This window comes from Triticum aestivum, chromosome 2B (genome assembly GCF_018294505.1).
Source record: "Triticum aestivum cultivar Chinese Spring chromosome 2B, IWGSC CS RefSeq v2.1, whole genome shotgun sequence".
Lineage (NCBI taxonomy): Eukaryota > Viridiplantae > Streptophyta > Magnoliopsida > Poales > Poaceae > Triticum > Triticum aestivum.
The window spans coordinates 784,261,421-784,274,548 of NC_057798.1; the positions used below are offsets into that span (position 1 = coordinate 784,261,421).

Below are 13,128 nucleotides of genomic sequence, written 5' to 3' on the forward strand. Positions count from 1 at the left end.
GCCGCACCGGCACCACGCAAACCTCCACTGGCTCAAGTCATTGGACGTCGCACTGTCAAAACCTGCACAAGAGGGAAACCACCAGTAGCCATCCCAGAGCCCCAACCCGCCCGCGCAGCCGTCGGCTGGAGTAGGGACTAACCATTGCCGCCAACCACACCACACCTCCTACTCTCCGTCACTAAAACCTTCTGAGCGCCCGCCACACGCTGCTAACTTGTGCCCCGTCGCTCTCCTTCCCCTGCCGCCAATGACACGTGCCGCCGTCCGAGCCCTCGCCTCTGCCACAGAAAGCAGCCCATGTTGCCCATCCTCCGAGACAAAGGATAGTGAGATCGCCTCTCAGCCGCCACACGGGCTCAACAATGCCATCCGACGATGGCGATGCGAGGTGAGGTGGGGTATAGGACCGGCGGCGGCTAGAGTTTTCTCACCGCGGGAGCGACACAGGAGTCACCAGAACCGTCCTTAGGTTCCCAGCCACATTAACATAAAAATTAACTTTCTATATACACCTACTATATACTATAAAAACGCTTTTATGGTTTCTCGCTTGCATCTTTTTTTTAGTCAATTTCGCTTGCATTAAGTGGCTTTCACTAGGAAATGTTCTCAACTCAGGAGAAGCCCGACTAGTAGATATGTGTTCTTCCGATTTCAGCCGTGCTCCACCCTTGGATGGAGATCCTGCGGCCCAGGGTCACCCCAGAAACCCACTCCGACTCTGCTTCGTCCCCGCGTGGGTGATTAGGCTGAGCGTGGGCGTGAAGCATATGGGCGGCAGGGTCGGGAAGTGGGGAGTGGCGATGGGGATCGAAGGCGACGGCGAGGCACGGCCGGGAAGTCCAGTTCGCCGGGTCGCCACCGGGGAAGGCGAGGCGGTCGGCGGCGGCGAGGCAAACGCACGGTCGCCACGCCGCAGAGGGGTGAAGGTGAAGCGGGCCCTGAGGAGGAAGCCCCTGCCTCCCCGCGGCGAGAAGCAGCGGCCGGCTTCTCCGGCCCGGAGCTCGGCGCCGGCGGAGGAGGAGTACAGCCACAGGGAGGAGGACGCCATCACCAGGAGCCGTCGGATCTGGGAGAGGCGCTGGGCCGGCCGCTACGGCGCCTTTGACAACGAAAGTAAGGAGAAGCATCTCATCGATTCTATTCCTCAAAATCTTGATTCCCCTTGCCTGCCATGTCACTTTTCTAGTGCCACCCCATATATGTTCAGTAGATAGAATGATTAATTGCACAAGGGACCAATGATCCATACTGAAGCAGTTTTGTTGCTCTTGTTGTTACATTTGGATTGGATTGGATTGGATTGGGTGCCACTGCCACAAACCCAACCCATTGACCAGGGACACCTTGCATTGCATATTGGATATTGCTATGCTAGGATCATCATTTTTACTGAAAGTCTGAAACTCAATTGCTCATCCGGTTGCTGGGTCAGGGAGAACAGACAAACCCATTGATCAGTGACCCTTTGCATTTTGCAATTCCTAATGCTAGGATCATACTCACTGAAACTGGACTGCTGATCGGTCTTTTCCTTCTTATTATTCAACTGCCCATATGTTCCGGTTACAGTAACTGATTACTTCTGTATACAGTACCAAACCCAACCCCGGCAATAGTCATGAATGAACCGTCAGTATCTACTTTCTGATGTATGTTGCTACCTAGCGGTGTATGATATCTGAGTAGCATATCAAGTATCTATGAATACCTTAAATTTGGCTTTCTTCTTTTTACTGGGATATCTAGCAATAACTTAATTTTTCTTCTTGCAGCAAGTATCGGTCCCATGCGCTACACATTCAAACCGCTTACCCCAGAATACCTATTCACAGAACAGACCGTGCAAATCTTCTCCATCAGGGTCAGGGCCCCAACAGATGGTCTCAGGTGGCCACTGCATGTCCATGGCCACATTGCCACCAGAGACTCGATGGATCAGAATCGCAACTATCTCTTCAGGCGCACAAGGGATAACTGCCAAAGCCTCACACAAGACGTGAGTACCATCTATCTAGTTGTCTCTGTTTGTTTTACCTTCTTCGTCAACAATCACTTGCTCCTAATCTGCTGTGCAATTGTAGATGTACTTCTCGTTCATGTTTGTCCATGTTACATTCAGAGTCCTAGATAATCTGTCAAGTCTTACTAAAATTCCTAGTATCTTCCGTTGTGCCTGCTTTTTTATAGGAGATGATCTAACTATGTCAGTTGAATAATTAATCAATGGTGATGCTTTTGTTGCAGGATCCATCCTTGCTGCTAACGGGCCCATCCCGTGCAATTGTGTACCTTGCTCCAATTACATTTGAAGTCCAGTTAAAAGTAAAGGGCGAAGGAGAGTCTGAAGATGAGATGCTGGCTTTCGGTGCCTTCTACTACGACGATGGGTCTGCTTGTGAACACAAGCTCTCCATATGCTACGACCACAAGCGCTGCATGCTCGAGTACGAAGTGGCGCTGCGGCCACGCTCGGTTGAGGCCACGATCAGCTTGAAGGTCGTCGAGGGGTCGTGGCCGGAGAACCACCGAGGAATAGTCGTCGCCATTACCTCAGGCATAGACGAGAAGATTGCACTGCTTCGTTGTCGAGACAGAGAACTTCCCATCGGTCCGGATGGTGTGATCGAGCTCTCGAGGCGGGTTGTTTCCGTGGACTTGGGAGAGAAACTGTTGGTTGCGGTGGACGCATCTCTGTCCGACTTTCTTGCGCGGGGTACAGCTGTGTTCAATCCGGTGTGCTCCGGCATGAGCCATGGTGTGTGCGACCTTGGTTCCTGCAAGATTCAAGTCACCGTTGGTTGGTCCCTCTTTGTTATTGTTGTTTGAACATAGACTGTGTTGAGTAGTGGTTGCTCGACCGCTGTCGAAGTGTTTCGAGGCTGTCCAGTTCTTTCTGGTTAGACTTTCAGTGGTAGCATCCTTGAAACTGTTGAACTGTTCCTGTATGATCATGTTATGGTGCTCGGCTAATGTCATGATGCTCACCTTTAGCGTTTATTTGCTGAGATGTAAGCTTGTGCCTGTTTGTAAGTATATCATGTTCTATGTTTATCCATGCTGTTTGCCATATCACCCAGGAAGCAAAAAAGGATTAAACATTGCATTATTTAGGCTTGTAGGAATTGGGGGAAATGCTGGTGAGATGAACAAACGCTGAAGCTGCAGTAGTTTGTATCAAGTTCCATCCATTCTGCATCCAAGTTCTGATCTGTAGTGATGAAGATGCATTGTTGAGTACCAAGTGTCCAAAACACGTGGAACTGAGATTGCAGACTGAAGTAATTTCCAGCAGTTGCGCAACTCTACCGACTGCTGATATCAACAGGTATATGCTTGAAAAATTATTTAGTCTCCTCTGTCTTTAGTATGACACTGATCTGTGCCATATGTACTTGATCATTCCATGTTTCCATCCTTTTTTGCTTATCTATAAAGACGAAATTATCGTTCCATGCTGTGTAAAGAGTAGTGTATTCCTTCTGTTTGATCACTGTAGTGATAATATGGTAAATCAGATAGGCAATTCAACTCCAGTTGTCCTTTTAGCAAAGATATGGGATTAATCATGATAGCTAGCTTTAAGCAGATTTGAGCATCATATCAGGAATGGCTTTCAGAGGAGTCAAGATGCTCTCGTCTCACAAATCTCAAGGGAAAATCATATAATTCAAAATGCAACATAAAGTTGTATATCATGATATTTGACATTCCATATAAGTTGACATCTAGAATATATTCTGCTGGCCCCAAAGGCGGTGATGATAAGATACTCTGGTAGGGAGGCCTACGTGCACCAAACTAACACGATTAGATCTTGTTCTCTAGGACGCCCGTATATAAATAGATGCTGGAGGGAAGAAACACTGCAAATCAAGAACGGAAGAGACCAAAGTTCAGTAGTGGTAATGCATCAGGGGAGCGCAAGCCTTACATGGCTGCAAGGGCCTTATCTCTGATAGCCAAGAATGACTTGCCTGTGTCTTGTTCCTCCCTCAAGGCGGCTTAATTGGCCTTGGGGTGTGGTTTCATGGGCAGTCTTCTTGGCTAGCCTGAGTGGCTCCTGCCGCCCATGCTAGGCTGTATCTTTCATCATAAATCAATGCATGCTGATGTTCATGTTCCATGCATGGAGAAAATTAGCTTAGTGTGGTCGAAGATGTACAAAATGGAGGATACCATCTTCTAACTCGAGTTTTTTTTTTGTGATGGTATGAAAAAATTATAGAAAAGGAGAAACAAGCCCACTAGGCATAGTGTCCTTGTCATTGACAATGACATCAGGCTTTCTGGCTTTACAAAACATCATCATCGTCAAATCTAACTTCTGCCAGCTGATTCCCCAATATGCAGTACAGTTTCTTCGGTACTTTTTCTAAAATTAGTATGGTTCTGTATTAGTAGCAGACTAGCAGTGAAAAATATGTGAATGTGGCAATTCACTGTGCATAATAACCCTATTAGAGGGCGCTGGGAAATTTACGTCGTAAGCATAGGAATGGAGGGTGTGACTAATATGTGTTATTCTTTATTTTTCTATTATACGCGTTCCCGCTAAAAAGAAGCATTGATTGGCATGAAGAAGAAACCGCTAGGCGAATGAACCACTTCTTTTTTACGGGATTGGTTAACATCCACACACACTCAAACCAACTGAGACAATTCAGATTTGTTTTATCAAACCAATTAAGTAAGAAGGAGAATTAGAAGGAGAAGGAGAAGAATTCCAGGGTGGCCTGGCGTTTCACCAGTCGAATGTTCATTCAGGTCCTCTTATTTATGATATTGACAAGGATGGCACACAGGAAATTGTTTTGGCTACTTACAACGGTGTAGTGAATTTCTTCAGGTAAGGAACTCAATACATGGCATTTTTAATGTTTTTTCTGCGAACACCCGGAATATCTTTATTTGTTTGTTATGTACGATATCAGGTTATTCGATGATGGACAAACTAGAAGTGCCATGTAGGAAAGTTCTTAAAGATTGGCATATTGGGCTCAATCCAGATCCAATAGACCGTTCCCAGTTGGATGTTCATGACAGTTCAATTGCAAAACATGCTGCTTCTGAGGAATCTCAACCAAACATTCAGGACAAATCGGTTGGTGATGAATCTTCAAAGGAACCTCAGTCCGCAAGTTAGCTTATAATCTGATGCCACATCGCTGTTTTATTTTCGCATTTGGATGCAAAGATTTTTCTCTAGCAATTTGTATCTGGTAGCCTTTGCGTTCAAGTTATATGCACTGTTCCTTTACAGTAGAATCTGGGGCTATTAGTTGGTGTTGGTGTTTTTCCCTCCGAGAAAACTCACAAAGTCTATGTCTTAATAATACATTGATAGAAAAGTATTGCTGTTTGGTGAACATATTTGTAGACTAGGCCCACTTATACTTGTAGATTGTACATTCACTTCTTCACAGCAGGAGGCGTAAGCTTGTGCGGTCCTTCTCCGTTATTGTTGTGTGAATGTAGATAGACTATGTTGGGAAGTGTTTTGTGGTTGCTCGACCGCTGTTGAAACACTAGATTGTGTGGGCACTGTTTTGGTGGTTGCTCGACCGCTGTCGAAGTGTTCCGAAGCTGTCCAGCTCTGCCTGTTTAGCCGTGTTCAGTGCTAGTGTCCCTAAAGCTGTCGAAGTGTTTCTGCATGATCATGTCATGATACCCGTTGAGCAAGCTGATATTAATTATTGTACTCAACTTGTTTATGTCTTTACTCACACTCAGGAAGCAAAAAAGGTAGGAATTGGGAGAAACACAGGTGAAAAGATCAACAGAAACGCTGCAGCTGGCTGAAGCTGCAGCTTTCCTGTGAAGCGGAATAGCAGACTGAAACGCTGAAGCTGCCGAGGTCTATATCAAGCTCGGATAATTTTGTGGGACGGAGGGAGTACTCAACGGTGGCTCCTGTCACTAGTAGCTGTAAGCTTGTGGATTAAGCATTTGCACTAAGAAGATTAATGAATGTAAATGTAAATTTTAAGTGACATCAAGAGCTTAATAATGATGTATAGCTAGAGCACACAAATTGCTGGACCAAAGATGTGTTAGGGCATCCGTTCGCGGCGGGACCAATCCACAGATACAGATGCGGGAGCCGGCCATCCAACGCTGCGCGCATACAATCAAAACCGGACGAAATTCATGCATGCACAGCGAATTTTCATATAAACTGGAGCACATTCATTACAATTCGAACAATTTTTATATAAACTGGACAGAAGTCATTAGATTTTTGATAATTTTTAACTAAACCTTACTCTAAACCTAATATAAATGATCACCAACGCCCGTTTCCCATGTCCGGCTCTGAGGCCAGAGAACTGAAGTTCTGGCTCTTGCCTTCGCCTTCTCTAGTCCTGCCTTCGCCTCCGCAGCCTGAGCAGCTAATCAACCGACGATTTTCAGCCGGCCAAGTTTGGCTTCAAAGGGAGGGGAAGAGCGGTAGCCTTCGTGGGACCCGAGCAATGGCGACCTACCATGCACTACTCTTCCTCGTTGCCGGCAACGTCCGCAAACATGCCGGCTTCGTGGTCGTGGCGTAGCCGGTGATGTCCTCCTTGTTGCCCCTCTTGTCGAACACCTCCTCGGCCACCTCGTCCATTTCCTTGTAGGCAGTTTGTAAGTCCACCTGATATTGGCAGTACCGCTAGCGGTCGTGGAGGATGTCGCAGGCGGAGTGGCAGAAGTCGAGCATGACCGCCTGCTCCGCCACGTCCACATCCGACGCGATGGCCATGCCGGCAGCGAGTTGCTCCTCTGCTTGCCAGTGCTCATCGAGGAGACGAAGGTTGTAGGCCTAGTCGGTCTGTGCCTCACGAAACTTAGTCTCCCGCTCCTCTCACACCCTATTCATATAGTGGGCACGGGCCTCGCTGCTGGTGATGCCGGCATGCACCGACAAGAAGGATGGTGCCGGCTCGTCCTCAGTCGCGTCCTTGATACGTATCCAATATATCTATAATTTTTGATTCTTTCATGCTTTTACACTATCAATCTCTTATGCTTTATATGTCATTTTATATTATTTTTGTGGACTAACCTATTAACTTAGTGTCCAGTGTCAGTTCCTATTTTTTTGCCTATTTCTTTGTTTTCTGAAAAACATACCAAACAAAGTCCAAACACCATGAAGCTTTATGATGAATTTGTGGAGCAGAAGAGACACTAGAAGCTTCGGGAGGGACCAAAGGACTCCCGAGGGAGTCACAAGCTCAAGGGGCACGCCCCTAGGGGGCGCCATCAGCACTTGTGGGGCTCATGTGGCTCCGTTTGACCTAATTCCTGACATATAAATTCCCTAAAATTCAGAAACCCCCGGAGCGAGACCTGAAACAATTTTATCGCGGCGCGAGCCTCTGTTCTTCCATGATCCCATCCGGAGACCTTTTTCGGTACTCTGCTGGAGGGGAAAATAATTGGGGAGGCAGTCTTCATCAACTTTGCTGCCTCTATGATGAAGTGATAATAATCAATTTGTTATTGCCTCTAGGGCATATTTCCAACACCTCAGTGTGCCTGCTACTATGCCTAGCATTATTTTATTATTTCTTTTGCATAGAACCGATGGATGTGGGTTTCAATGTGTACTAATTACACAGTAAAGCAACACAGTCTCAGGCCACAAACCAAACGCATGTGCACTAGACTAGCCTGGCCAGGAGAAAATGTCTTAACGTTTGAGTCTCAATCTAGGCATGAATTTTCTCCAGTCATGTTGTCCAGGCCTTCAACTAAACAGGGCCATAATCACTGAAGAAAAATATATCGTAGGGTCTTAAATACAAGAAAGTGTAGCCATCAGCCCCACTCCCCCAAACACTCATGTTTTCTCTTTACCCCCTGACATCTTCATCTAGGGCGTGCTCGGCTCCAGTTTGCAACAGTTCGTGCATCGCATGCCCATATCAACCCAGCCTGGTTCTTGAAATGCAGCCTCATATGCAGCAGATGCAACCTGTTTGGTTGTCTGCATCACATGGAGGGGCACTTACCCCCTGCTGTTTGGTTGCCTTTTTGTGCTTAGGGTGTGAGCAGATGCAAACTTCAGCTGTTTGGTTGCAAACATCGTTTGTGTTCTGCTCACCCCATTCAAATGTGGTGGCCTTACACCACATGATCAACATAACAGCACAAACAAAGCAAGATCAAACAAAGCAAGCAAGCAAGCAAGCAAAGAAATGACAACAAACTATTTAAGATTAACAGCAGGGGCATCCTCCTTCCTTGCTCCACCCCAGGGTGTTGCTCCTGGCCAAAATATTAAAATTTCCCAGCACAAGTTCCCAGCATAAGTCTAGCCACACACCATAAAATTTCAACACTAACAACTTAACTTAACTACATAGCATGCTCGATGTCACCAACGCACTTGTGCCTGCTGCAATGAAACCTGCACATGACCGAGGAGTTGTGGTTGTAGATCTGAACCTTCAGTCCAAGTCCTGAGATGCGCACAACAACGAGGTCGCCGGGGACGATCCGGTGGCGGTGGCAGGAGTAGTTCCAGCCCCAGACAAGCACCATGTGCCCCTTGAAGTTCTGGACCTGCACCCAGAACACGCACCGCTTGTTCGCCGACAGCCTGAACATGCGCGGGGGCCGCTTGATGACCAGCCAGGTGTTCATCACCTCCACAAACTTGTGAGGGACCACGAGCATGGCGAGGTCCTCGCTGTCCTTGATTTGCTGGTAGAAGCGTAGTGGCTCTCGGGCCCCCTCCTCGTGGCCCTGCCTTGGAGATCGTCCCCTTGAACGAGGCAGGTTCATGAAGGCGATCCTGCCAGGCAGGTCCACCGTCCTGAGCCACCTGTTCGTGGGGATGAAATCATCGACGCGCTTAGCTCCGGCCACCACCTGAGCTCCTCCACCCGCCATATCCCAGTCAGTCTTCAATATCTTGTCAAGCAACATGACAAGTATTAGTGCACAAACTCACTACAAAATGGGCACTTGCTGTTGAACAAATGCCACTGATCAGTGCCACTGATCAGTGGCAACCGCCCAACAGCAAGTGCCACTCATCAGTGGCATTTGCTAATGGCCAAATGCCATTGATCAGTGGCACTTGCTGTTGGGCAAGTCCACTGATCAGTGGCACTGATCAGTGCACTTTCCCAACAGCAAGTGCCACTGATATGAGCAAATGCCACTGATCAGTGCACTTGCTGTTGGGCAAATCCACTGATCAGTGCACTATCCTAAGCATGGAAATATCTAAAAATAACAAGTGCAAGTGCCAATAGCACTTGTGCAACCATGCACATTTGACATCATCCCAAAATGGTCCTACTACATGTACGTATAACAATCAACACAAACCCTAGCATGAACACAACTACTAGCATGAACACAACTAACTAGCATGATCGCAGATCCTATGACACACTAGCAATAGCAGAAAAAAAATTATCCTAGGACACACATTGTAAGAAACAAGAACAGATCGGTCCGATTGGATTCGATTGGGATCAAATCCAACCGGATCTACTCGAATCCTATCTAATCCAATCGAATCCACTAACTACTAGCACATGCCTAAGAAAATAAACCCCTAATCTACATCTATGAGCAAGCATTGGGGGGGGGAGTTGACTCACCGGAGCTTGCGCAGCCGCAGCGAACCGAGGCCGGGGTGAAAACCCTGGCAGGAAGGAGAGCGATGGCGGAGCAGAGGAGGAGCCGGCCCTGGCGACGGGTTGCGGCATCGGCCCCGTGCTCATGACCATGCCGGAGGTCGAGGAGGACGGCGCACCGACAGGAGAAAACCCTTGGACGAGGGTCAAGAAAACCCCCTGCCCAATGGGGTCCCTAGAACGGCCGGCACCGCATTGGCCGGCCCTTGTGGTGGGCGACAACAGATGGGGGACGACGCTCACAGCACCGATGCCAGGTCCCTACCCGAGTTCTGGAGCCCGGCCAGTCAGCGCTCCTGGATGCTGGCGATGCACTGGTCGACGGGGGTCAGAGGGCGACGCGGAGCCATCGGAGGGGAGGAGAGGGAGAGGCGGTGAGGCAGAGAGGAAGCGGTGGGAACAATGCACTGGGCGGTGACAGGAGAGTGAGGGGGAGTTATGAGCCGTCGCTTCCGTCTCCCGCGCTGCCTGAGGCGTGCAACCGCCCCGCACGTGTGGCCGCGCCGAGTCAGGATCGCGAGAAACTGCCGATTCAGCAGTTTCCGCCGGGCTAGGCTGCGGCCTGCTTTAAGCATCACGCGGGCCACAACCCGCATGCAGCCCAGGCGCGGGCCTGATTGAGTTGCATGCGGGCAACCAAACGCGCCCCTAGCTCCATCACTGAGATCCATCGATGCACCGGTAGCTGCATATGCTTGCTATGTGCGAACAGCTTGCGAGTCTTCTGCATCACCCAGGAAGCAAAAAAAAAAAAGATTAAACATTGCATTATTTAGGCTTGTAGGAATTGGGTGAAACGCTTATGAGATCAACAGAAAAAATGCTGAAGCTGTAGTAGTTTGTATCAACTTCTCGTATCCTTTTAGCAAAGATATGGGAGAATGAGCATGCTAGCTAGCTTTAAGCAGATTTGAGCGTCATATCACGAATCGCTTTCAGAGGAGTCAAAATGCTCCCATCGAAAAAGGGCACAGTTGATCTGAAACCCGCTCCCCTCTCGCGAGCGCCCCGCTCCTAGGGTTCCCTCGCCGCCGACGGCGGCTCCCCCGCCCGGGGCCGGAGCCCGTCGCCGCCGCTAGCCGGAGCCTGCTCCTCTCCCCCTCCCCTACCCCTTCCTTCTCTTCCCCGTACCCCCGCGCCGCCTCCCCGAGCGGGGCGACCGGGGGCCCCTTCGCCCCTCCCAGCGCCCTCCCTGCCCCTGCCTCCTCCCGCCGCCGCCAGCGAGCGCCGCCGGGCTTCGGCCGCGTGGTGCTGGCGGCGGCGGGCCTGCCCTTCCCCGCGCGCGGCTCCCTCCTGCTCGGACGGTGGTGGCCTGTGGCGGTGCTCCTCGGCCGGCATCGGTGCGGCCCGTCGGTGGTGGTGCCGCAGGCCCGGTGGCTCTCGACGCGGCGGTGCGGCCGTTGGCCGTGGGGCGGCGCGGTGGCGCTGCGGCTGGCGGCGCCCTCCCAGCCCAGATCTGGGCCCTTTTGGGCCCATCTGGGTTGGCGCGGGCCAGTGGCTTGGTGCTCGGCGGCGACGTTCCTTGGTGATGGCGTGGTGGCGGCGGTCTCGGGCGGTGAGGACTTTGTTGGCCGGCGTGCTGCAGCGTGGTGACAGGACTGTCCGGGTCCATGTGGGCCCGGCCGGGCCATCGAGGCCTGGCAAGTCCTCGTCGCCGCGTCCGGTCGGCTCCGCTGTGGCGGTGGAGGCTGTCCCCTCCTTCCGGTCGAGTGGTGGTCGCTCCCGTGGCTGGTGTCTCCTCTTCCTCTCCAAGCCTCGTGTTGACAGCTCCAGTGAAGCGGGGAGGGTTGTTCGGTAATCGTGGTGGCACAAGCTGGTGGGTGGCCGAGGAGGTGGTGCATTTCGAAATGCCTGAGGTGGTGGTGGTGGTTGTGGATCGGGAGAAATCCCTGTCGGCCTGGCCGGCACCGATGGGATGACGCCTGCGGGCGCCGTCGGACCTTCCTGAGGGGCATCGGGTACACCCCTTCCCCACTATCCCTCGCGTACCGGGGGAAACCCTAGAACTTGTTCGGGCAACAGCGGCGGCATCGTCACACTCCCTCTTGAGGGTGTTGCTTGGGGCGCGGCGCTTCGGGATGCTGGGAGCGTGGTGGTACTTCTTTGGAGGGTGCAGCGGTTGCCGGACTTCCCTTCTTCGTTGATCTGCCGTTGTCAGCATTTATTTCTCTTTCTTCTTCTTATTTTTCTTTTGAGCTTATCTGTGCTGCGGCCCAGCGAGGATGTATCGGATGTTTGCTTTATAATATAAAGCGGAGGGAAACCCTTTTTCGTTAAAATGCTCCCATCTCACAAGTCCCAAGGAAAAACACATACAATTCAAAATGCAACATAAAGTTGTATATCATGATATTTGACATTCCAAATAAGCTGACATTTAGAATATATTCTGCTAGCCCAAAAGGTGATAATGATAGGATACTCTGGTAGAGGTCTACATGCATGCACCAAACAGGATTAGATCTGCGTGCATAAATAGATGCCGTAAGCCTAATTTGCTCAGTGTGATAGTACTGATCCGCATTAGGATTTACCTATTTAGTTTGCAGCAGTTTCTTGATTTAGATGAGATTAATTAGGTGGAACAATCTCTTGTTTTATCCTCACAGATTGACACCGCAAATTACACACGACGCACTGATTCTATCATTTAGATTTAATTTTTCACCGTCTTTTCTGTGTTTGTGTAGCCGTGATGATGAAAACAAAAATGTATCACACACTGGTTCTATTATTTTGATTTATTTTTTCACAGATTTTGTCTGGGTTTGTGTAGCCGTGATGAGGAAAAAAAAATGTATTCGTTGGTTCCAGGAAACAATAAGAGCCATATAGAGCTATCAAAATCATTTAATATATTTGCTATATTAAAAAAAATCCCGGAGGTAGCCCAACGTAGCAACGTAATAAAGCTAGCTAGCAAGCTGCTTCATCGATCCGCCGGCTTTTGTGAGCTGAGACTGAAAGCTCTTGCTTTTGTGAGGAGGCCTACAACCAAAACCTAGTAAGAATTTCACACACGCCTCTTAGAAGCTTAGGGCTGTTTGAATTGTGACTATCTTTGCCATATATTGCCACATAATTTTTATCACACTTGCCTTAATTGAGTCGCTCAAATTATTAGCCACACTGGGCGTTGCGGGGCGTCCGCCATGGGAGCGTGTGGTCGCCGTGGCGAGCTTGCGCTTGGACCGCGCAGCGTGTGTGTATGACGCGCGGGAGCGCGTGCGGTGCGCGGACGCAGACGTGGGGATCTGGCTCTCATGGCACAACGGCGGCTGGCAGTTCGGATCTCAGGGCGGCGGCCTCGATTGGTGGCGCGCGGTGCGGCCTGCCTGGCGGGCGACACCCCGCGGGTGCAGATGGGGGGCCTTCCACGGCTGCGTGGGCGACGTGGAGGCGGCGACGCTATGGCGTGGCTCCTTGATGGCCGACTGGAGTTTCATGAGAGGCGTCGTCTCTGACTCGATCTACTCTGATTCGT

The 13,128-nt window shown here is 50.1% G+C and overlaps 1 protein-coding gene across 1 annotated transcript; it reads left to right on the forward strand.

Annotated features, from left to right (window-relative positions):
- Positions 1-378: 378 nt before the first annotated feature.
- Positions 379-3,003, forward strand: LOC123039657 (uncharacterized). The gene is made up of 4 exons (XM_044462722.1): positions 379-391; positions 604-1,119; positions 1,779-2,002; positions 2,251-3,003. Exons 1-4 carry the CDS (start codon positions 379-381, stop codon positions 2,830-2,832), a joined length of 1,335 nt encoding a protein of 444 aa, XP_044318657.1. The 3' UTR covers positions 2,833-3,003.
- The last annotated feature ends 10,125 nt before the right edge of the window (positions 3,004-13,128 follow it).